This window comes from Culex quinquefasciatus, chromosome 3 (assembly GCF_015732765.1).
Source record: "Culex quinquefasciatus strain JHB chromosome 3, VPISU_Cqui_1.0_pri_paternal, whole genome shotgun sequence".
Classification (NCBI taxonomy): domain Eukaryota; kingdom Metazoa; phylum Arthropoda; class Insecta; order Diptera; family Culicidae; genus Culex; species Culex quinquefasciatus.
This window is the reverse complement of record NC_051863.1, coordinates 23,160,715-23,185,967: the sequence shown is the minus strand read 5'-3', so window position 1 is coordinate 23,185,967 and position 25,253 is coordinate 23,160,715. Positions and strand designations below refer to the sequence as shown.

The window sequence follows — 25,253 nt, the reverse complement described above, 5'->3', positions numbered from 1 at the left end:
CCGAAGATTTTCGAAAAAATGCTCCACGTGTTTTCTGCCAAACCAAAACAAAACAGAAAGATAGCTCAAAGCTGTCATTTGAAAAACAAGCGCTGGCCGCTGAGCACAAAGGCGCCTCTGGCGGTGAATCCGGAAAGCATAAACCATGCTGTATGATTTTTGAAAAATGACCGTTACATTTTTGGGACAAGTTAGTGACCTCGACTTTCATGTCTGTTTGTCTGTGCTTATACTTACATCAAACCCTACTTAATGTACCACCCCCGGCCGAGTTAAAATGCGTAACCGAAAAAGAAGGTGTGCATGCCTGGCACGAACACTCAAAGCGTGTTCTAGCGTGCTGCTCGTACTGACTCAGAGCAAGGGTGAGATGTAGGCATTTTACTGTGTATTGTTTTCTCCTTAAGTATTTCCTAGTGTTGAGTCGTGTTTATATGTTGCTATTTCTTTTGTCGCGGTGTTTTGTTACAATTTTTGGTCCTAAGCATGTTATAAAAGTTTACCAAAAGTACAATAGTAATATTTGTGTTAATTATTTGATCATTCCAAAAATTGAGTAAGGGCTCAAACCTCACTTGTTTTTAAAGAAAAGGGTGAAGATTGAAAACAATGGACAGTGAAAGAAATATACTATTTGAAGAATCAATAGTAAAAGAAAGATATGTATGTATGAAGTAAGAAATTAACAATAGTTAATAAATAGAGGTAACAAACAAACTTAGATTGTATTAGGGCAATATATAGGGCAGATGAAAAATTATTCAAATAGATAAATAAAGAAAAGGCACATGATAAACAAAATTGAAATCGCTTCCAAATTAAGGGAAAACAGAAAGTATGTTACAGCAGCATCAATTGGTAAAATAGAGTGAAAAAGCGTTGAGAAATAAGAGAATCAAATGAGTAAAATCGAAATCAAATGGAGGATAGTAAACAGAAGCCGCGTTAGAAAATCAGTGAAACAAAATAAACAGAAGATAGGTGGTAGATGAAAGGGAAAGAAGAGAAACCCCGTTTTGCGATGTTTCAGGTACATCCACAGCAGTTGACTCAACATACTGCGAATCAAAACAATACCGTCTACAATCACAAATTACTTCCCTTTCCCACATTGTCGCGCCCCTTTCTTTTAGCCGTCTCGACTTTGACCCGCGGTGGTCAAAGGTTTACGATCCGTTTCCACAGGCCACCAGCTAGGTCATCAAGAAAACCAAGCCAACGTGGAGGTAAGAAAATAGGACACTTGCAAGGAACCAGAGCTATACTGTCTTGATCAAGTATGATCTAACAGGACTACGGACGTAGTCAGTGACGCTCCTTCCAGGATGTTCCTCGCCTGAGCGTCAACTGAAGAGGTATCATCAGCATCATTCGCACTTGGCCTGCAATTTAAATTTTTTTAATATATCTTTATTGACCGCAACGAAAGAAAAACTAATTCAACAACATTTATTATTCAAATCGCAAGTAACAATCAAGTCTTCAAGATAGCTAGGCAGCGGCCGATCCTGCCGCCGCGCTTTCAATCTGCTCCAAGTGCTGCTCGCGGTTCAGCAGCAACGCCACAACGGTTTCGTCCACCTTGGCCTTGAGCGCGACGGGTTGTGTCATCAGCTGGGGCAAGTCGTCCATCTCCAGCAGTTTGGCCGTAATCGAACCGGCCATCGACGCGTTAAGCTGCCGAACCACCAGGTACAGCCGGTCGGAGAGGGCGCGATTCTTCTCTTCAGACTGCTTCGGATCGCCAGTAGATTCAACAGTCTTCTGGGGGCTTTTCGGCGCCGGAGTTGACTTTAACTTCCTCACGATAGCCGGCTTTACCTCGAGAGGTCCGGTTCCGACGACTTTACCGTGCATCTCTTCGATTGCCCTGGTTGCGTCCTCGCTTGAAGCAAAAAGAACGAACCCTGCTCGTTCCCCGTCGGCGGATTGTCCCTTCAACAGCTTCACGGAGATGATCGGTCCAAAGGGAGAGAAAAGTTCCTGCAATCGTTCATCGGTGACAGCAGCTTCCATGATCTTGACGTACAGATTGACTCCTTCGTCCTTCTTCAATGACTGCAAGCGTTCCGATGGCGGACAGGGAGCAGACTCGACCTTCAGTTTCAGACCCTCCCCGAGGTCCTTTCCGTTCAGTTCAGCAACTGCGTAGGCAGCTGATTTCAACTTCTTAAATGTAACATACCCAAAGCCATTGCATTTGCCGATCTTTTTAACCACTCGATACACGCTGATCGCTCCGTACTGCCCAAACATTTCGCGCATGCTGCCAAAGTTCAGTCGGTAGCCAAAGTTGAACACGTGGACGTTAGCGTACAGCTTGGTCACGGTCAGCGCCGAACCCAGCCAACTCTTGACCCTTTCCAAGCACTTCTCAACCGCTTCCTCGGTCTCGAACTGCACATACCCAAAGCCCTTGGAGTTTCCCGCATCATCCAGACCGACGCCACACTCGACGATGGCACCCGATGAGGCAAAAATCCTTTGAAGATCCATGTCGCGAATTTCCGGATTGAGTCCAGACAGGAAAATCCCGACAGGATTGTCCTGCGAGCCACCAGCCGGTGCCGAATTCTTCTTATCCTGCTTTGGCTTTGGTGTGGGCTGCGCCTCCACTCGCTCGGGCCACATAACTCGCATCGGACGACAACCGATCAGCTGGGTGTTCATGGTTTCAAGGGCTCGCGTAGCTGAAAAGTAACAGAAAATTTAAAACTCGCCCGAACCGGTTCAACTGAAATCGAAGCGGATTTAGTTTCCCCTGCCGACATTTTTCGTACTGGGAATTCCATCAAATCAAATAACAAAAACTTCAAACAGCTTACCATCCTCCTTCCGGCGGAAGTTGACGTACGCGTACCCGAGGAACCGCCGGGTGGCCTTGTCCCGGCAGATCCGGATCGAGCAGACCGAACCAACTTTGGAGAACTTTTCCAGCAGCTTCGCCTCGGTGACGTTCGGTGGCAGGTTTCCCACGTACAGGGACGCTTCCTTCGAGCGGTGGCCACTTCCGGTCGACGAACTCATGCTGCTGCTGGTCGGCGGTTCCGGAGTTCTTTTGCTAAGTTTTAAATCTTTTGCGCAGTTGGACAAAAAAGAGCGGAAAAGCAGTTTGAAAAATGATGAAAGTTTGCAGCGGAACACTTGGAAATGAAACAAATCGAAACATTACACGAAAAAGCGAAAGTACGTGAAAAAGAGTTTTTGCAGCCCAGTGGCGGCGTTCTAGCAGAGCGGAATATTCTAACAGCATCCCAGTCAAACCCACTCGGAAACCAGATTATATCTGGTAAATTTGAGTGTCTGGCGCTGGCGGACGTTTGTCGTGCAGTTCAGACCGAGGTTCAGACACACTTGGCACACATGTTTTGCGTAACGCCAGATGAATCTGGCGAAAATCGGGCGACAGTTCTGCCAGCTGTCTAGCACAAAAATCAACCGGTTCAATCGGTTGAACCGTGCACGACCGGTTTGTGTCATATTCGCCAGAAATCATGGCAGAAATCTGGGGTAAATCTAGGGAAAATTCTGCCAGATGGCTGACGCAAGCCCCCAGACGAACGCCAGAATTGTGCCCGCCATTTCCGACCGGGAATCAATACGAATTCTGAAACGGAATCTAATTAGAATCGTATACAAATTCCGTTTCAAACGCAACAACCGGTTCGAACCCGGAACCGGTTGTTGCGTTTGAAACGGAATTTGTATACGATTCTAATTAGATTACATTTTAGAATTCGGATTGATTTGACTGGGATTTTGCAGGCAGTAAATATTTAGCACAACCAAAATTTTCCGCACCCTCAGAAAATGTCAAGTCAACACTCAAAGTTAAATGTATCCTTTTTTCAAGTTCACCCGTCATCACCCTTTAAAAGGGTATCGAAAATGTACTAAATTTGACATACCCTTCTGAAAGGGTGACGCCGGGTGAACTTTAAAAAAGGATAGAAAGTATCCTTTTTGAGGATTGAAAGTACCCTTTTGAGGGATACTTCTGACTTTGAGTGAATCCAACTTTCTTCCGGATCGGATCTTTTCGGATCTCTTCCGCATTTTTTATGGTTCGAGTTGACTGGGGTTCTTCCCAGTCGCGAAATATTCTAGCAGAGCTGTCTCTGTCAGAATCCTGCTAGAACGGTGGAACATTAAATTTTCTGCTACAATGCTGGTAAAATCCGGCTAGAACGTTGTGACTAAATTCGGGCTTCCTTTACCCTTTCTGGTTTGCTTTCGCTGCAGATTCAGTTAATTTCAGAATTTTTGAATCCTTGAATTTAAGAATTTGAGCTCGGAATTTAAGAATGTTAGAATTTAAGAATTTAAGAATTTAAGAGTTTAAGAATTTAAGAATTTAGGAATTTAAGAATTTAAGAATTTAAGAATTTAAGAATTTAAGAATTTAAGAATTTAAGAATTTAAGAATTTAAGAATTTAAGAATTTAAGAATTTAAGAATTTAAGAATTTAAGAATTTAAGAATTTAAGAATTTAAGAATTTAAGAATTTAAGAATTTAAGAATTTAAGAATTTAAGAATTTAAGAATTTAAGAATTTAAGAATTTAAGAATTTAAGAATTTAAGAATTTAAGAATTTAAGAATTTAAGAATTTAAAATTTAAGAATTTAAGAATTTAAGAATTTAAGAATTTAAGAATTTAAGAATTTAAGAATTTAAGAATTTAAGAATTTAAGAATTTAAGAATTTAAGAATTTAAGAATTTAAGAATTTAAGAATTTAAGAATTTAAGAATTTAAGAATTTAAGAATTTAAGAATTTAAGAATTTAAGAATTTAAGAATTTAAGAATTTAAGAATTTAAGAATTTAAGAATTTAAGAATTTAAGAATTTAAGAATTTAAGAATTTAAGAATTTAAGAATTTAAGAATTTAAGAATTTAAGAATTTAAGAATTTAAAAATTTAAGAATTTAAGAATTTAAGAATTTACACTTTCTATTTAAAAATTCTTAACCAGTCCTTTCTTGTTGGGCGTACTTTTCGGTCGCTCCCTCCAAATTGATCTCAAACTTTCAAACCGGCAACACTTTCTCTGCCGTTTTACGGCGATATGATGTATACGCCATTGAGGTGATTTTGCTGTAGACACGATTTTCTGTTTTTGTTCATTTTTTCAATTCAAAATGACTAATTTGAGGTCTGCTCTGTAGAAACTGTTAAAAAGTACAATAAAAATGTGGCCCCTACAAAATTTCTTGTTTTTTCCTATTCTCTACGATTTTAAACCACAAACATCATTTGGCCGAAAAAATAGCAATAAAAAATCACTATTTTTCCTGCCCAATGATGTATGTATACATTGCTCGATCAAAGCGATCAAAGCTGGCTTTATTTTTTGTGCCAGCTATTTTGATAGCTGAGTGGATCCCGTAATGCATTGTCCACGTGGATACTTTAAGGGGAGGTTTTAGGAGCGTTCTTTTATTACGTAACGCAGTTGGGGGGAGGGGGGTCGGAGGCCGTGTTACGCTCCATACATTTTTTTTAAATTTGTATGGAAATTTTGTTACGAGGGGGGGTCTAAAAATCCGATTTTTTTTGCGTAACGTAATAAAAGAACGCTCCCTTAGCGATTGTCTATGCTCCATAAACACATTTTTGCATGAACAATTGTCAGCAAGGGAGGTGGGTGGGTCTAGAATTTTCAAAAAAGTGTCTACGTGGATGTGGATAAGGTGTCATCCATTAAGTACGTCACATTAAAATCAGCCAAAATTTACTCCACCCCCCTTTGTCACGATTTCCCTATGCTTTTAACACGCAACGTCACGCTTTCTCAAAACCCCCCTCTTCCCTCAGAACGTGACGTACTTTATGGACGATGCCTAATGGACGTCCCCTTAAGAATTAAATCCAAATAATGTAATAAAATATTGCCCAGTCTTGATTTGGTCCCAAAACCCCTTATCAACATTCAAACAGTATTTAATTTAACTTCTATCAATTCTCTTTGTATACATACACCGAAAATCCAAATAACACAGATCTGTGTAAAATTTGACACAGATCGCTCAAAACCTGGAATACACAGAATCTGTGTAAAAGCCTTGTACACAGAACTGTGTACAACCGTTGTCTGTCAAATCTGTGTAAAATTTTACACAGATTCTGGGTAAAATATTACACAGATTCTGGGTAAAATTTTGCACAGAATCCGGGTAAAAATTAAAAAAATCAGAATCTAATTTCGATTTTTCAGGCCAATACAAGTAAAAAATATAATATCGTTTATTAATCTTTGTTTTGGGTTTTATACATAAGACAACATAAACTAAATATTTGACCACTCAGCGTACTACCCAGGCCCGGAAAAGCTGACAGTGTCTGTTTGGGTGGAACCACACCACCGTGTAAGATTTGAGTAAAATCTCTTGAGCGTGCAAAACAACCACAACAAATTGTCAGTTTGCCACCATAACGAATAAAGGAAAACAACGTTTAGAGTTCGCCACGCGTTTAATTCCGTTTCCGACCAAAATCCGAACATTTATGGTCCTTCGAGCAACCGGATAGCAGATCCGACCCAACATGGAAGCAGTCACCGCGAAACGGAATGTGCTTTTCGAAAAAGTGAAGCGCGAGCTCGAAACCGCGAAACGCGTCAAGTCGCAGGAGCCCTCACTTTGCGAGGTCAGGGAGCGCCTGGAACGGCTCCAGCAGCTGGGTAACAACTTCTTCGACGTCCAGGACGAGATTGAAGACTCAACCCCGAAGGCAACCCTGCAATCACTGATCTCGGTCTTCGACTACCGGAAGGAGTTCGAGGATCGCTACTACGAGGCGAAGTCGATTTACGTCGAACTGGATGAAGGATCCGTTGCGAGCGATGTCACGGACGTTCAGCCGGCGAATAACATCCAATCTGCTCTGGCGGCGCTACTGCAAACACAAAGAGCGCTACTATCGAACCAAGCGGCTCAAGCAGCCCAACTGAACCAGCTTCAGCAGGGCAGCCAGCAAGCGGCAGGCCAACCCTATCCTGCACAACCCGACCCTTTCATTGACGTGCGGCTTCCTCCAATCGAGATTCCTAAGTTCAGTGGCGACCGCAAAGCCTGGCGTTCCTTCAAGGATCTCTACGTCAGCACCATCCACAGCAAAGAGACGCTGCGGCCGTCGCAGAAGCTGAAATACCTGAAGTCGTTCCTCGAAGGCGATGCAAGCACCCACATAAGTTCGTTCGACATCTCGGACGCCAACTACCCGTTGGCGTGGGAAAAACTCCTCAAACGTTACGACCAGAAGAAGTACACCGTGTTTGCGCTGGTTAAGGAGTTCTTGGACCAGCCAATCGTGTCAGACGCAAACTTCGCCGATCTTCAAAAGCTAGTCACTACGTCAGACGAGGTAATTCGACAGCTCGACACCCTTGGCGAGCAGTACCAGACACGAGACTCCTGGCTGATCCAGCTTCTTCTGGAGAAGATTGACGACGAGACACGAGCGCTCTGGGCGCAAAAGGTTGTCAACATGGATAACCCCACGTTCCCGGACTTCGTCAAGTTCCTGGAAGACAGATGCGATGCCCTCGAAACCTGCTCGTCATTCTCCCGGCAATGCACCGTAGATGGAGATGCAGCTAAGAAGAAGATGAGCAAGCAGCCTCTCAAGCCCGCAGAGAAACCCATCCAGAGCTACGTTGTGACCCCACAACACTGCCTCAAGTGTTACAAAGCACACAATCTTTTCCAGTGCTGCGAATTCAAGGCGATCAGCGTTGCCGACCGACTGGAGTTAGTGCAGAAATCCAAACTGTGCTTAAACTGCTTGAAGCCATCGCACACGGTGAGATCATGTTCCTCGAAGCAATTCTGCAAAATTGATGGATGCAGACAGCGTCATCACACACTTCTCTGTCAACACGACGATAGCCCGGTAGCTACTGCAGCACTTCAAATTCAACGGCAGTCGACGATTCCGGTCCAGCAACCGGTCACGGAGACTCAACCACCGGAGGATTCGAGTTTGAAGTCTGATGCCACTGGTGGTCCACCCGCCAAGACCACGATTCTTCCTACTGCCCTCATCAAGCTTCGAGGTAAGCATGGCAAATTCCACACGGCCAGAGCAATGATCGACTCGTGCTCCGGTGCATCGATGATCAGCGAAGCCTGTTTGGCGCGCCTCGGGATCAACCGGAGCAACACTCGATTCCCGGTCACCGGAGTGGCTGGAACGCAAGCTGGAACTACGCGAGGAACGACGCAGTTGGAGATCGCGTCCCGTTTCAACAACGATGTAATTCTGAAGACGCAAGCGCACGTGCTCGAAGTGCTGGCACCCCCCACACTGTGCCGAAGCGTTAACTTCAAGCAGACGAAACTACTAGAAGGTCTTCCGCTGGCCGATCCCGGTTTCAACCAAGCAGGACAAGTGGACGTCATCCTTGGTGTCGAATTATTCTTGCCGATGCTTCAAGCTGGACAGATCGTAGACGGGGATGGCTTGCCTGTTGCACAGAAGTCGTCGCTCGGCTGGCTCGTGGCTGGCAAGCTCGAAGAAGAATCAATGCTGCAAACTCAACTAACGTCCCTCTTCGTGCAGCTGAATGTCAACGTCGAACTTCAGGGTGGAACTCAAAGTTCCGGAACACTGTCAACGAATTGAGGCTACTGCCTCAAGGTGGGGAGGATGTTTGGGTGGAACCACACCACCGTGTAAGATTTGAGTAAAATCTCTTGAGCGTGCAAAACAACCACAACAAATTGTCAGTTTGCCACCATAACGAATAAAGGAAAACAACGTTTAGAGTTCGCCACGCGTTTAATTCCGTTTCCGACCAAAATCCGAACAGTGTCCGTTTACTAGTGCTGTCTATGGAACTTTCCGCTCGGAACCGGAATTGGGAAAATGGTTAGCGCGGGCTCGAGTTCCGGGGCTCTGGACTTCCGAGGTTCCGCAAACGCACCACGTCGGAGGAATTCAGTGTGTGTGAGACAACTTGAATAAAACAAATTGAGTTAGGTTAGGATTACCAAGCAAATATTTATGAGATACATTACCTTGAATTCAAATACGAGCACTGCTCCCCATGGGTTTACGGTGCATATGATGATCAGTTTGTTGATAAGTCTAAAATCATTGAAGTATTTTAATAATTTTCCAATATTTTGATCACGAGGAAAAACTTACAAAAGTTTGCTGCAAGAGCGACGCCATCTTAGCTTTTCCTTTTTTACCCAGATTTGAAAGGAAAGCTGATCGGAAATCTGTGTAACTTTTTACACAGATCTGTGTTATAAAACTACACAGTTTTGACAGCTAGAACATGTTCTACAATCTGTGTAATTTTTTTACACAGATCTGTGTTATCTGGAATTTGCGTGTACATCATGATGAGTAAAATTGGCGTATACATCATTGTTTGTTTGCTTAATAAAATGGGCCCCAGAGCAGTTTTTTGAAAAATTCTTTCGTCAGGAGGTAGCTTTTAAGATTCTTTATCAGACTGTACAATAAAATTGAAAATGTCCAAAATGGCGTATACATCATATCGCCGTAAAACGGCAGTTCTGCACCAACACACTCTCACACCGCTTTTGACGTTTCTCATTTCACAACAAAAACCAAAACAACGTGCGCTCGTTCGCGGTTCGTTTCGCAAATTTCCGTTCCTCAAAAAAACCGCGAGTGCAATCCCCGGTCGGCACGATGAAGAATCTGTACCGGCTCGCCACCCAGAGTGTCCCCCTCGGGTCGGACCTTCCGCTGACCGCGTCCTCGCTTTTCGTGGTCGATTCCAACAACAGTGCCGTTCTGTACGTGGCATCCGCGGATTCGTCGGATTACGGTGTGTTCCGGGTTGATCGGTCCGGTTCGACGGTAGCGGCTCGGTTGGTGTCGGTTCCCGGGGAGATTGTGGGTCTGGAACATTTGGCGCTGAGCGATGAGCTGTGCTTGGCGACGGCGGCCGGGGAAGTTATGGTGGTGAAGTTGGCGGGGGAGGACGGGGGGAGGGAACCGGAAGAGGTCACCTTTTGCGGTGGGGGGTTGGAGGCCATGGGGTGGAGCCCGGAGCAGGAGGTGGTGGTGTTTGTGGATTGGTGAGAGTTTTGGTGGTTGTTGAGGATTTCGTAGGAATAATTGAAGATCTTCCATTTTTCAGCACTTTGAACGTGGTCACGATGAACAGCGCGTACGATCCGATCAACGAGGTATCGCTGCAGGAGGACACTTTCGGGGATCGGGAGTTTATGAGCGTGGGTTGGGGCAAGAAGGAGACCCAGTTTCACGGGTCGGAGGGGAAGGGAGCGCGTACGAAGAAGGATGAACCGGTGGAGGTGGATTTGGGATCGCTTGATCGTCGAGTGAAGATCGGCTGGCGCGAGGACGGAGAGTTGTTTGTGGTCGGGTTTTTGGGTCCGTATGGGAGGGCGTTCAAGGTGTTTAGCAAGGAGGGCGCGCTGCAGTTTACCTCGGAGAAGTGCTGCGGATTGGAGGTTGCGCTAGGGTGGAGACCTTCCGGGCTGTGGATCGCGACTCCGCAGGTCTTGAAGGACAAGTACGTGGTGGCGCTGTTCGAGAAGAATGGGTTGAAGCATCGGGAGATTGAGTTGCCGTTCAATCGCGCTGAAGAAGCTGTTGAAGGTCTTCACTGGAGCAACGACTCGGAAGTGCTGATCGTTCGTACCTTCAAGACTTCTTCGGTCAAAAGTTGCCTGTATTTTTACACGATCGGCAACTATCACTGGTACGTGAAGCAGTACCTGGAGTTTGACAAGCGCATCCTCGGAGTTCAGTGGGATGCAAAGTACTCGGAAGGTCGGACGCTGCACGTCCTGCTGGAGAACGGCCAGTACGAGGTTTCCCGTTGGGACTTTGCCGTCGATCACTCCACAGGTCAAGGGAGAAGTGACGAATCGCTGGTCGCCGTGATCGATGGATCGCAGGTCTTGCTGACCAACTTCCGAGGGGTCGTTGTCCCTCCGCCAATGTGCGGTTTTACGCTGAAAAGCGATCGCCAAATCAACGGTGTTGGATTTCTGCGAAATCCAGAAGGCCCCTGGGATTCCAATTGCTTTTTCGTGGTTGATTCTACCAACAAGATCACCTTCTACCAACCGGAGTTCACTGAAGGGACTGTTCGTCGACTTGCTGGTGTAAAAACTCTTCCAAAAGACCTCGAACTCGGTCCCGGAACCTTCTCGCACTGGTTGTGGCTCCAAAACGATCTGTTGATCGTCGCCGATGGCTCCAACTTTGTCAAGATTTTCAAGATCGTCGAAACCAAGCTCGAGCTGCAACTCTCGCTGGAGATCGGATCGCCAGGCGATCGTATCGGCTGCATCGAGTCGGTCAGCGGCAACGCCGCACTAATCGAACTCCTGACCGGTCAGACGTTCAAGCTTACCCTGGAACGCGGCATCGGACTCGAGGAGTCCACCAAACTGCCCGAGTTCTGCGAGCAGCTGCGAGTTCATCCCTCCGGAAAGATCTACTCGCTACGAAATCGTCAAAATCTGTACGCCAACGGCGTGAAGATCGCATCGGACGTAACCTCGATCTTCCTGACGGAACGCTACATGCTGTTTACCACGATCGCCGAGTTAAAGTTTGTGGACGTGGCGAACGGTGACGCGATCGTCGGTGATCGTCGCGTCGAGCGCGGCTCCAAGCTGGTGGTGGTCGTGCCGAAGGCGGCCCGCACCGTGTTTCAGCTTCCGCGGGGGAACTTGGAGGCGATCACGCCACGGGTGTTGACACTGTGCCTGGTGGCGGAACATCTGGACGGGTTGGAGTACCACAAGGCGTTTGATATCCTGAGGAAGGAGCGGATCAACTTGAACTTGATGGTTGATCACAACCCGGGGTTGTTCTTGGAGAATCTCGATCGCTTCCTGAAGGAGATCACCAACGTCAACTGGTTGAATCTGTTCATAAGCGATCTTCAGAACCAGGACGTGTGTCGGGAGATGTACGGCAGTAACTACGCAGGCCGGGAGGTTCCCGCGATCGATGGGTACTCGGTTGAGACCAAGATCGAGCAGCTCTGCGATCGCTTCCTAGTAGCAATGAACAAAGCAGAGTCCAACGAAGCTTACATCCTGCCCAAGATCACCTGCTACGTCAAGAAGGGACTGCTCGAGCAAGCCCTGCAGGTCATCTGGGACCTCAAAAAATCCCAACACCAAGAAGGAGCCGCCGAAGAAGCCCTCAAATATCTGCTCTACCTCGTGGAAGTCAACGACCTGTACAACGTAGCCCTCGGAATGTACGACTTTGGACTCGTCCTCTTCGTCGCAACCAAGTCCCAAAAAGACCCCAAAGAATATCTCCCCTTCCTGAACGAGCTCAAACGCTTCGACGAAGACTACCGCAAGTTCCGCATCGATTGCCACCTGAAACGGTTCGAGAAGGCCATCGAAAACATCTCCCGCTACGCGGACGACGAGCCCAAGTTCCAGGAAGCGCTCCAACTTACCATCAAACACGGACTCTACCCGAAAGCGATCGTCGCCTACCGCAGCAACGCAGCCTACTACCGGCGAATCTGCGCCAGCTACGGTGACCACCTCCGACAGAACGCCAAGCAGACGGACGCCAGCTTGATGTACGAAAAGGCCGGAGATTACGCGCAAGCGATCGCATCCGCCCGGAACGCCGTCGATTGGGGCCGCTGCCTGCGACTGGCCCGGCTAGCCGGCTACGCCGAGGACGAGCTGCGACGACTTGTGCAAGCGTTGCTTCCGGCCGTGCAGGAAGCGGGCGAGTATCGCGCGGCTGCGCGATTAGCTAAAGAGTACTTGAAGAATGATCGGCAAGCGGTAGAAATCTTGCTGAAGGATCACCTCTTCGAGGAGGCGCTTCTCGAAGCCGACCGAGACCTCGTTGACAAAGTTATTCTTTCAAATCTTGACGAATATCTGCAAACGCTCATCCAGAAGCTTCAATCGGAAAAGGAAGAGTTCTTGAAGCACAAGGATCGCCTGCTTGCGGTGAGGGTGGAAAAGGAAAGGAGGAAGGCGGAACCGCACCACGACGAGGAGGACGGTCGGGACGTGGAGGACTGTGATCTGTACTCGGACGTGTCGACGGTGGCCTCGTCGAGGCATACGAGCAGCTCGGGACGGTCGGGGTAAGTGATTTTTGGTTTCTAGTTTGTTAGTTAACTGTATCTTTAAACATCATAATCAATGAAAATCGTGAAAATATGAACAGAATTCGGAATTCCATAATCATTCTCCCTTTCGAGATATTCGGCCTGTCGAGGCGTTTTGCCTTCTGAGCAAAAGACAAAATTCGGCCTTCCGAGATTCTGCCTTTTGAGTTTCGGCCTTTTGAGGCAATCCCATTATTTCATCACTACCATTTTGGCCACCATCTTTGATTCAAACGTTATAAATCACTTTACAGTAGTAAACTGCCGTTCTACGCATAATTGTCCCATGTTCAAAAAAGTGCAACTGAGAAAAACGCGATTGAAATTTTTCGACCGATTTCTGTGTTTCTACGCATAATTGTCCCATGGGTTCCTATTCGCCCTATGTGTCCCTTATCGCCCCAGTTAGCAGTTTATCACCCTTTTTTGTGATCCTCTTGCTATACAACAGGTGAATAAGGCATTATGCTTAGTAAAACTAATGATTCCGTGTAAGAAAATACATGGTGGGACAATTATGCGTAGAAGTTCAACGATGGGACAAACAGACTTGGTGTTGTTTTTGATGAGTTTCCGAACAAAGTACCAGATTTTATGTGTTTTTCTTAAAGTACACATCATACTAAACTTAAAAATGGCATAAAGTCAAAATCGTCAAAAACTGACATGGGACAATTATGCGTAGAACGGCAGTAAAGGGGTCATACAAGCTCGACATTCGAAAATAAGACAACGAAAAAAAAAAATCAAAAACATCAAACAATTAAAAAAATCCAATAAATGAAAAACAAAATAATTAAAAATTTTGGCTTTTTTGGTAATCTTGGTCATTTCTGCAATTTTTATCAATTTTGTAATTTTGGTCAGTTTTGTCATTTTGGTCATTTTGATCATTTTAGTCATTTTGATCATTTTGACCATTTTGTTCATTTTGATAATTTTGATCATTTTGATCATGTTGTTCATTTTGGTCATTTTGGTCATTTTGGTCATTTGGTCATTTTGGTCATTTTTTTCATTTTGGTCATTTTGATCATTTTAGTCATTTTGGTCATTTTGGTAATTTTGGTCATTTTGCTCATTTGGGTCATTTTGGTCATTTTGATAATTTCGTTCGGTTTGGTCATTTTGATCATTTTGGTCATTTTAATCATTTTAGTCATTTTGGTCATTTCGGTCATTTTGGTCATTTTGGTCATTTTGTTCATTTGGTCATTTTGATCATTTTAGTCATTTTGGTCATTTTGGTCATTTTGGTCATTTGGTCATTTTGGTCATTTTTTTCATTTTGGTCATTTTGATCATTTTAGTCATTTTGATCATTTTGGTCATTTTGGTCATTTGGGTCATTTTGGTCATTTTGGTCATTTTTTTCATTTTGGTCATTTTGATCATTTTAGTCATTTTGGTCATTTTGGTAATTTTGGTCATTTTGCTCATTTGGGTCATTTTGGTCATTTTGATAATTTCGTTCGGTTTGGTCATTTTGATCATTTTGGTCATTTTAATCATTTTAGTCATTTTGGTCATTTCGGTCATTTTGGTCATTTCGGTCATTTTGGTCATTTCGGTCATTTTGGTCATTTTGGTCATTTTGTTCATTTGGTCATTTTAATCATTTTAGTCATTTTGGTCATTTCGATCATTTTAGTCATTTTGGTCATTTTGGTCATTTTGGTTATTTTGGTCATTTTGGTCATTTTGGTCATGTTGTTCATTTTGATCATGTTGTTCATTTTGGTCATTTCGATCATTTTAGTCATTTTGATCATTTTGGTCATTTTGGTTATTTTGGTCATTTTGGTCATTTTGGTCATTTTGATCATTTTGGTCATTTTGGTCATTTTGTTCATTTTAGTCATTTTGGTCATTTTGGTCATAAGGTCATTTTGTTAATTTTGTTGTTCATTTTGGTCATTTTGGTCATTTTGATCATGTTGTTCATTTTGGTCATTTTGATCATTTTAGTCATTTTGGTCATTTTGAAAATTTTGTTCATTTTGGTCATTTTGACCATTTTGACCATTTTGTTCGTTTTGGTCATTTTGATCATTTTGATCATTTTGTTCATTTTAGTCATTTTGGTCATTTTGGTCATTAGGTCATTTTGATCATTTTAGTCATTTTGGTCATTTTGAAAATTTTGTTCATTTTGGTCATTTTGATCATTTTGTTTATTTTGGTCATTTTGATCATTTTAGTCATTTTGGTCATTTTGGTCATTTTGTTCATTTTGGTCATTTTGGTTATTTTGGTCATTTGGTCATTTTGGTCATTTTGGTCATTTTGGTCATTTTGATTATTTTGGTCATTTTGTTCATTTTGGTCATTTTGGTCATTTTGATCATGTTGTTCATTTTGGTCATTTTGACCATTTTGACCATTTTGTTCGTTTTGGTCATTTTGATCATTTTGTTCATTTTGGTCATTTTGGTCATTTTGGTCATTAGGTCATTTTGATCATTTTAGTCATTTTGGTCATTTTGAAAATTTTGTTCATTTTGGTCATTTTGACCATTTTGACCATTTTGTTCGTTTGGGTCATTTTGATCATTTTAGTCATTTTGGTCATTTTGAAAATTTTGTTCATTTTGGTCATTTTGACCATTTTGACCATTTTGTTCGTTTTGGTCATTTTGATCATTTTGATCATTTTGTTCATTTTAGTCATTTTGGTCATTTTGGTCATTAGGTCATTTTGATCATTTTAGTCATTTTGGTCATTTTGAAAATTTTGTTCATTTTGGTCATTTTGATCATTTTGTTTATTTTGGTCATTTTGATCATTTTAGTCATTTTGGTCATTTTGGTCATTTTGTTCATTTTGGTCATTTTGGTTATTTTGGTCATTTGGTCATTTTGGTCATTTTGGTCATTTTGGTCATTTTGATTATTTTGGTCATTTTGTTCATTTTGGTCATTTTGGTCATTTTGATCATGTTGTTCATTTTGGTCATTTTGACCATTTTGACCATTTTGTTCGTTTTGGTCATTTTGATCATTTTGTTCATTTTGGTCATTTTGGTCATTTTGGTCATTAGGTCATTTTGATCATTTTAGTCATTTTGGTCATTTTGAACATTTTGTTCATTTTGGTCATTTTGACCATTTTGACCATTTTGTTCGTTTGGGTCATTTTGTTCATTTTAGTCATTTTGGTTATTTTGGTCATTTTGTTCATTTTGGTCATTTTAGTCATTTTGGTTATTTTGGTCATTTGGTCATTTTGACCATTTTGTTCATTTTGGTCATTTTGATCATTTTAGTCATTTTAGTCATTTTGGTTATTTTGGTCATTTGGTCATTTTGGTCATTTTGGTCATTTTGATTATTTTGGTCATTTTGTTCATTTTGGTCATTTTGGTCATTTTGATCATGTTGTTCATTTTGGTCATTTTGATCATTTTAGTCATTTTGGTCATTTTGAAAATTTTGTTCATTTTGGTCATTTTGACCATTTTGACCATTTTGTTCGTTTTGGTCATTTTGATCATTTTGATCATTTTGTTCATTTTAGTCATTTTGGTCATTTTGGTCATTAGGTCATTTTGATCATTTTAGTCATTTTGGTCATTTTGAAAATTTTGATCATTTTGGTCATTTTGACCATTTTGTTCATTTTGGTCATTTTGATCATTTTGTTCATTTTGGTCATTTTGATCATTTTAGTCATTTTGGTCATTTTGGTCATTTGGGTCATTTTGGTCATTTTGATAATTTCGTTCGGTTTGGTCATTTTGTTCATTTTGGTCATTTTAGTCATTTTGGTTATTTTGGTCATTTGGTCATTTTGGTCATTTTGGTCATTTTGGTCATTTTGGTCATTTTGATTATTTTGATCATTTTGGTCATTTTGTTCATTTTGGTCATTTTGATCATTTTAGTCATTTTGATCATTTTGACCATTTTGTTCATTTTGATAATTTTGATCATTTTGATCATGTTGTTCATTTTGGTCATTTTGGTCATTTTGGTCATTTGGTCATTTTGGTCATTTTTTTCATTTTGGTCATTTTGATCATTTTAGTCATTTTGGTCATTTTGGTAATTTTGGTCATTTTGCTCATTTGGGTCATTTTGGTCATTTTGATAATTTCGTTCGGTTTGGTCATTTTGATCATTTTGGTCATTTTAATCATTTTAGTCATTTTGGTCATTTCGGTCATTTTGGTCATTTTGGTCATTTTGTTCATTTGGTCATTTTGATCATTTTAGTCATTTTGGTCATTTTGGTCATTTGGGTCATTTTGGTCATTTTGGTCATTTTTTTCATTTTGGTCATTTTGATCATTTTAGTCATTTTGGTCATTTTGGTCATTTTGCTCATTTGGGTCATTTTGGTCATTTTGATAATTTCGTTCGGTTTGGTCATTTTGATCATTTTGATCATGTTGTTCATTTTGGTCATTTTGGTCATTTTGGTCATTTTGGTCATTTGGTCATTTTGGTCATTTTTTTCATTTTGGTCATTTTGATCATTTTAGTCATTTTGGTCATTTTGGTAATTTTGGTCATTTTGCTCATTTGGGTCATTTTGGTCATTTTGATAATTTCGTTCGGTTTGGTCATTTTGATCATTTTGGTCATTTTAATCATTTTAGTCATTTTGGTCATTACGGTCATTTTGGTCATTTTGGTCATTTTGTTCATTTGGTCATTTTGATCATTTTAGTCATTTTGGTCATTTGATCATTTTGGTCATTTTGGTCATTTTGATCATTTTGATCATGTTGTTCATTATGGTCATTTTGATCATTTTAGTCATTTTGATCATTTTGGTCATTTTGGTCATTTGGGTCATTTTGGTCATTTTGGTCATTTTTTTCATTTTGGTCATTTTGATCATTTTAGTCATTTTGGTCATTTTGGTAATTTTGGTCATTTTGCTCATTTGGGTCATTTTGGTCATTTTGATAATTTCGTTCGGTTTGGTCATTTTGATCATTTTGGTCATTTTAATCATTTTAGTCATTTTGGTCATTTCGGTCATTTTGGTCATTTCGGTCATTTTGGTCATTTCGGTCATTTTGGTCATTTTGTTCATTTGGTCATTTTAATCATTTTAGTCATTTTGGTCATTTCGGTCATTTTAATCATTTTAGTCATTTTGGTCATTTCGGTCATTATGGTCATTTTGGTCATTTTGGTCATTTTGATCATTTTGATCATGTTGTTCATTATGGTCATTTTGATCATTTTAGTCGTTTTGATTATTTTGGTCATTTTGGTCATTTTGATAATTTCGTTCGGTTTGGTCATTTTGATCATTTTGGTCATTTTGTTCATTTTGGTCATTTCGATCATTTTAGTCATTTTGGTCATTTTGGTCATTTTGGTTATTTTGGTCATTTTGGTCATTTTGGTCATGTTGTTCATTTTGATCATGTTGTTCATTTTGGTCATTTCGATCATTTTAGTCATTTTGATCATTTTGGTCATTTTGGTCATTTTGGTTATTTTGGTCATTTTGGTCATTTTGGTCATTTTGATCATTTTGGTCATTTTGGTCATTTTGTTCATTTTAGTCATTTTGGTCAGTTTGGTCATAAGGTCATTTTGTTAATTTTGTTGTTCATTTTGGTCATTTTGGTCATTTTGATCATGTTGTTCATTTTGGTCATTTTGATCATTTTAGTCATTTTGGTCATTTTGAAAATTTTGTTCATTTTGGTCATTTTGACCATTTTGACCATTTTGTTCGTTTTGGTCATTTTGATCATTTTGATCATTTTGTTCATTTTAGTCATTTTGGTCATTTTTGTCATTAGGTCATTTTGATCATTTTAGTCATTTTGGTCATTTTGAAAATTTTGTTCATTTTGGTCATTTTGATCATTTTGTTTATTTTGGTCATTTTGATCATTTTAGTCATTTTGGTCATTTTGGTCATTTTGTTCATTTTGGTCATTTTGGTTATTTTGGTCATTTGGTCATTTTGGTCATTTTGGTCATTTTGGTCATTTTGATTATTTTGATCATTTTGTTCATTTTGGTCATTTTGGTCATTTTGATCATGTTGTTCATTTTGGTCATTTTGACCATTTTGACCATTTTGTTCGTTTTGGTCATTTTGATCATTTTGTTCATTTTGGTCATTTTGGTCATTTTGGTCATTAGGTCATTTTGATCATTTTAGTCATTTTGGTCATTTTGAAAATTTTGTTCATTTTGGTCATTTTGACCATTTTGACCATTTTGTTCGTTTGGGTCATTTTGATCATTTTGATCATTTTGTTCATTTTAGTCATTTTGGTTATTTTGGTCATTTTGTTCATTTTGGTCATTTTAGTCATTTTGGTTATTTTGGTCATTTGGTCATTTTGACCATTTTGTTCATTTTGGTCATTTTGATCATTTTAGTCATTTTAGTCATTTTGGTTATTTTGGTCATTTGGTCATTTTGGTCATTTTGGTCATTTTGATTATTTTGGTCATTTTGTTCATTTTGGTCATTTTGGTCATTTTGATCATGTTGTTCATTTTGGTCATTTTGATCATTTTAGTCATTTTGGTCATTTTGAAAATTTTGTTCATTTTGACCATTTTGACCATTTTGTTCGTTTTGGTCATTTTGATCATTTTGATCATTTTGTTCATTTTAGTCATTTTGGTCATTTTGGTCATTAGGTCATTTTGATCATTTTAGTCATTTTGGTCATTTTGAAAATTTTGATCATTTTGGTCATTTTGACCATTTTGTTCATTTTGGTCATTTTGATCATTTTGTTCATTTTGGTCATTTTGATCATTTTAGTCATTTTGGTCATTTTGGTCATTTTGGTCATTTGGGTCATTTTGGTCATTTTGATAATTTCGTTCGGTTTGGTCATTTTGTTCATTTTGGTCATTTTAGTCATTTTGGTTATTTTGGTCATTTGGTCATTTTGGTCATTTTGGTCATTTTGGTCATTTTGGTCATTTTGATTATTTTGATCATTTTGGTCATTTTGTTCATTTTGGTCATTTTGATCATTTTAGTCATTTTGATCATTTTAGTCATTTTGGTCACTTTGGTCATTTTGGTCATTTTGTTCATTTTGTTGTTCATTTTGGTCATTTTTGTCATTTTGATCATGTTGTTCATTTTGGTCATTTTGTTCATTTTTGTCATTTTGGTCATTTTGATCATGTTGTTCATTTTGGTCATTTTGATCATTTTAGTCATTTTGGTCATTTTGGTCATCTGGGTCATTTCGTTCGGTTTGGTCATTTTGATCATTTTGGTCATATTGTTCATTTTGATCATTTTGATCATTTTGATAGTTTTGATCATTTTGGCCTTTTGACATTTTGGTCAGTTTTGTTATTTTGATAATTTTGATCATTTTGGCCATTCTGGTCAATCTTGTCATTTTGATCAATTTGCAATTTTGGTCATTTTGGTGATTTGTCATCTTTGTCATTTTGATCATTTTGTTCAATTTGATAATTTCGTAATTTTGGTCATTTTTGATAATTTTGAACATTTTGATCGTTTTAATCTAATTGTCATTTCGTAATTTTGATAATTTTGATAATTTTGATAATTTTGATAATTTTGATAATTTTGAAAATTTTGATAATTTTGATAATTTTTATAATTTTTTTTTCATATTGAGCAATTCTCTACGAAATCGGTCTTTTTTCTTCAATTTTAATTTTTGTATTTTTTAATCCGACTGAAACTTTTTTGGTGCCTTCGGTATGCCCAAAGAAGCCATTTTGCATCATTAGTTTGTCCATATAATTTTCCATACAAATTCGGCAGCTGTCCATACAAAAATGATGTATGAAAATTCAAAAATCTGTATCTTTTGAAGGAGTTTTTTGATCGATTTGGTGTCTTCGGCAAAGTTGCAGGCCAAGGATTGATACCTAAGAGCATGCAATGGCACTGACCTTGTTGCGTGCTTTTCGGTTGACGTCCACGTAAGGAACATCCTGGAAGGAGCGCAACTAACTACATCCGTAGTTCTGTTAGATCATCCGAATTATCTTGATCAGAACAGTATAGCTCTGGTTCCTTGCGAGTGTCCTATTTTCTTACCTCCACGTTGGCTTGGTTTTCATGATGACCTAGCTGGTGGCCTGTGGAAACGGATCGTAAACCTTTGACCACCGCGGGTCAGAGTCGAGACGGCTAAAAGAAAGGGGCGCGACAATGTGGGAAAGGGAAGTAATTTGTGATTGTAGACGGTATTGTTTTGATTCGCAGTATGTTGAGTCAACTGCTGTGGATGTACCTGAAACATCGCACAACGGGGCTTCTCTTCTCTTCATTCTCAGCTACCACCTATCTCCTATTTTTATTTTGCTCTTCTGATTCCCAATTCTTCACTGATTCTTCTATTTAATATCCAACATTTGATTTTAATTTTACTAACTTTTGATTCTTTTATCTCTCAAACCTTTTCTACTCTTTTCTATCAATTGATATTGCTGTAACAAACTTTGTTTTGTTTTTTTCCTTAAAATAAACTTTTCCTTAATGTACTAGTAATATCAAGTCTATTTATCATTCGCCTAATCTTTTTTGATTTTATTGCGAATTTATTTATTTGAATAATTCTTTATCTGTCCTATAAATTATCATTACTATAATCTAAGCTTGTTTTGTATCTCTATTTATTAACTATTGTCTAATTTTCAAACTTCACCTTTTTTTTCAAACAAGTGAGGTTTGAGCCCTTACTCAATTCATGGAATGGTTAAAGGATTAACTCAAATATTACTATTGTATTTTTGGTAAACTTTTATAACATGCTTAGGACCAACAATTGTAACAAAACACCGCGACAAAAGAAATAGCAACAGATAAACAGACTCAACAATAGGGAAGATTTCAGGAGAAAACAATACACCGTAAATAACAATAAGTTTTTTGAATTCAAACTAAAAATAAAACAGTTTTTGCTTTAATGAAAGTTGATAGGCACACTATAAATGGTTAGGCGCTTATACTTACATCAAACCCTACTTAATGTACCACCCCCGGCCGAGTTAAAATGCGTAACCGGAAAAGAAGGTGTGCATGCCTGGCACGAACACTCAAAGCGTGTTCTAGCGTGCTGCTCGTACTGACTCAGAGCAAGGGTGAGATGTAGGTGTAAGGGCAGTGCGTGTTCGTCGGGAACCTAGTGCATAAGATCGGTCAAGGCCCGTTCTTACACTGAAAATTGCGAATTGCGAAATTGCGAATTTTGATAATTTTGATAATTTTGATAATTTTGATAATTTTGATAATTTTGATAATTTTGATAATTTTGATAATTTTGATAATTTTGATAATTTTGATAATTTTGATAATTTTGATAATTTTGATAATTTTGATAATTTTGATAATTTTGATAATTTTGATAATTTTGATAATTTTGATAATTTTGATAATTTTGATAATTTTGATAATTTTGATAATTTTGATAATTTTGATAATTTTGATAATGTTGATATTTTTTTTTCATATTGATTATTTTAGTCATTTTGTTTTTTTTTTGTTATTTTTTTTATGTTTTTTTTTTAATGTTGAAATTTTTCTATTGGATGTTTTTTTTCAATTTTATTTTAATGATTTTTTAAAAGAGACAGAAGCGAAGAAGGTTTTATCACTTACTCTTAGTTAGTTAGAATCCGTTTAAAATCTTGTTAAAAATCTAAGTGGTCACCCTGAAAACTGAAATCTATAATCTCCCTTTCTCGCCTCTTTCCCCCAGCAAATCCCACCGCTCGAGCAAGAACCGCCGCAAGCACGAGCGCAAGCTGCTCAGTCTGAAGCAGGGCAACCCGTTCGAGGACATTGCCCTGGTGGACGCGCTCCACGTGCTCGTCCTTCGAATCTGCGGCCCCGACCGGCAGCACCACATTCGGTCCGTGTGCAAGGTGGCCATCGAGCTGGACCGACTGGGGGAGGCAAAGGCGGTTCAGCGGGACTATGGGGCGCTGTTTGGACTGGTGAGGTACTCGCTGGACGCGATCTGGATCCCCGAGATGGTCGTTCCGGGCAGTGGTCAGGATGTGGAAGCGACGGCGCAGCTGACGGGGGATTTGACGCAGGTGCAGAACGTGCAGCACTACGCGATGATAAGTAAGAGATGCGAGTTGAGCGGGTGTTGGAGTTTGGGAACTCATTTGGTATTCTTTATTTTTGTTACAGAGCCTTATCAACGGTACAAGCCAGATATTCAGAGCATATCGTGGCAGTTTGAAGTGCTGAAGTAAGAAAAAGTCCTTGAAGCTGTTGATTATTGGAAATAATTACAAAAGTTACGAATAAGTTTAAAGTGAAGTGTACAACGTGCAGTTTAAATTCCTGAAAGAACGTCCCTTTCTTAACTGATTGAATTGTCCTTCGGTTTGGATCAAGGTAAGTGCAATAATTAAGACTTTAATTAAATTAAAAATCAACACAACATCTAATAACCTTCCCCAATCAACCAAACCAAATAATTATAACTTGCATCATCTTCCCGCCCGCTCGAAAAGCCACACACGACGCGTTACACAAAACGTTGCAGAGAGTTTTGTCAGCTTCGCCTCTATTACGGCTTGTGTTTACTTGGTTCAAGCGAAAGTTAGTCAGGAAGCTCACCACAGACAGTCAACACGACGGCCGGACCGTTGCCCAACTTGCTTGCAAAATTAGATCTTTACTCCACACAACTCACCGAACCAATAAAGCTAATAATTTTCCACACTCGAGTGGGTTAGGCTGAGGTATGGATTGCCCATTACCAGCTTGGCCAAATTTAAAATAGTGCAAATTAGGTAGAATAGACGGAGAAGGCGATGGCGAAATGGGCGCACCCGCGGTGGCGCTGCATTCTTTCGACGAAACATTAAAACACCTGTTTGGGGCGACCGGGTGGATGGTCGAATAAAGTCATAAATTATAAGTTATGTTTGCAACTTACACATTGATGTTGTGAACACAGTATGCATGATGCGTATGTTTTTTTTTTAATCACTCGCGAATTACAAACTGTTGGATGTTATGAAATGCATATAAATAGAATTAAAAAAATAAAATTATAAAGGAAATGATTATCACATGAATCACATATTTTTAACATTTGTTTGATTAATTTATTCGATCAAATCAAAATAACATCAATCTTTAATGTAAATTCATCGTTCAAAACAAAAAAAAAAAAAAATAAGGGAAAAGTAGGCCGTTTTGTTTCTCTAGAAGGATAGGAAAAGTTGACTGTTTCACAGCGGTATTGCAAAAATAGTAGTTTATGCAACAAGTTGCAAAAAGAGGATTTTTTCAGTACGAGTCGTACATTTATCCAACGAGGTTCACCGAGTTGGATAAATACGAAGAGTGCTGAAAAAATCAAGTTTTACAAAAATTTTTGCAATTCCAAAAAACACACACTGAGTGAAATTTTATGTCAAATTTTCATGTATTTTGTCAATAAATCGTTTAAATCAAAAAATGTTGAAAAGTGTTACTTTTCGAAACAAGTGCTGAAAAGTTCAACTTGTCAGCACCCATTTGAGTGCTGAAAAGTAGAACTTTTCAGCATTTATTTTGAAAAGTGTTGCTATTCGATTCTGTTATTTTTGGTACAGAAAAGTAGGCTATTTCGTCGTTCAAGAATGACAGGAAAAGTAAGTAGTTTCACGACGGGATCGCAAAAAAATATAATTTTTGATTCTGTTATTTTTGGTGCAGAAAAGTATGCCATTTCTGGATCAACACGAGAAAAGGGCGGATAAGCATTTTGACAGTTTGAACTATTTAGCTATTTTTCAAGTTTTAGGTAACTTTTTCTCCAAATTCTAAATGAGAAACAACACAGAAAAAAAATGATGGTAAAATTCATCAGGAAATGGTGACAGATTTTGTGGCAAAAAAAAAAATGATTAGTTTTACCTCAGAAAATGCTGAATTTTTATCAGTTTTTGATGAATATTCATCAGGTTCACATTTTTACACATTTTTTATGTAATATTACTCAAAAAAGAGATAATATTCAACCTGGGTGATGAATAGAGCGAATGCGTAACGTGATTTCCGAATGATCCCACTTTGTTTACATCTACAAATTAGGAAGCTGTTCAAGCACAAGCATGACTTTTCCTTACTGATAAATGAGCTGTTTATGTTTAGTTGTTTGTGTTTCATTTTGGCTAGTTTTTCATATTTTTTGCTGG

The 25,253-nt window shown here is 39.5% G+C and overlaps 3 protein-coding genes and 1 long non-coding RNA gene across 4 annotated transcripts; 2 read left to right on the top strand and 2 right to left on the bottom strand.

Annotated features, from left to right (window-relative positions):
* Window positions 1-1,468: 1,468 nt before the first annotated feature.
* Window positions 1,469-3,036, bottom strand: LOC119769899 (polyadenylate-binding protein-like). Its single transcript, XM_038263699.1, has 2 exons — window positions 2,826-3,036; window positions 1,469-2,690 (listed from the first exon to the last, which is right to left on the bottom strand). The coding sequence occupies exons 1-2, from the start codon at window positions 3,025-3,027 to the stop codon at window positions 1,492-1,494; spliced, it is 1,401 nt and encodes a 466-aa protein (XP_038119627.1). The 5' UTR covers window positions 3,028-3,036; the 3' UTR covers window positions 1,469-1,491.
* Window positions 3,037-6,547: 3,511 nt separating this feature from the next.
* On the top strand, window positions 6,548-8,626 carry LOC119768903. The gene has a single exon (XM_038260688.1). The coding sequence runs from the start codon at window positions 6,548-6,550 to the stop codon at window positions 8,624-8,626; it is 2,079 nt and encodes a 692-aa protein (XP_038116616.1).
* A 243-nt stretch (window positions 8,627-8,869) lies between these two features.
* On the bottom strand, window positions 8,870-9,317 carry LOC119769676. Its single transcript, XR_005278481.1, has 3 exons — window positions 9,152-9,317; window positions 9,022-9,091; window positions 8,870-8,959 (listed from the first exon to the last, which is right to left on the bottom strand). It is a non-coding gene; the product is annotated as an uncharacterized LOC119769676 (long non-coding RNA).
* A 259-nt stretch (window positions 9,318-9,576) lies between these two features.
* Window positions 9,577-23,384, top strand: LOC6039341 (putative elongator complex protein 1). Its single transcript, XM_038263008.1, has 4 exons — window positions 9,577-10,062; window positions 10,125-13,094; window positions 22,808-23,178; window positions 23,248-23,384. Exons 1-4 carry the CDS (start codon window positions 9,671-9,673, stop codon window positions 23,310-23,312), a joined length of 3,798 nt encoding a protein of 1,265 aa, XP_038118936.1. The 5' UTR covers window positions 9,577-9,670; the 3' UTR covers window positions 23,313-23,384.
* The last annotated feature ends 1,869 nt before the right edge of the window (window positions 23,385-25,253 follow it).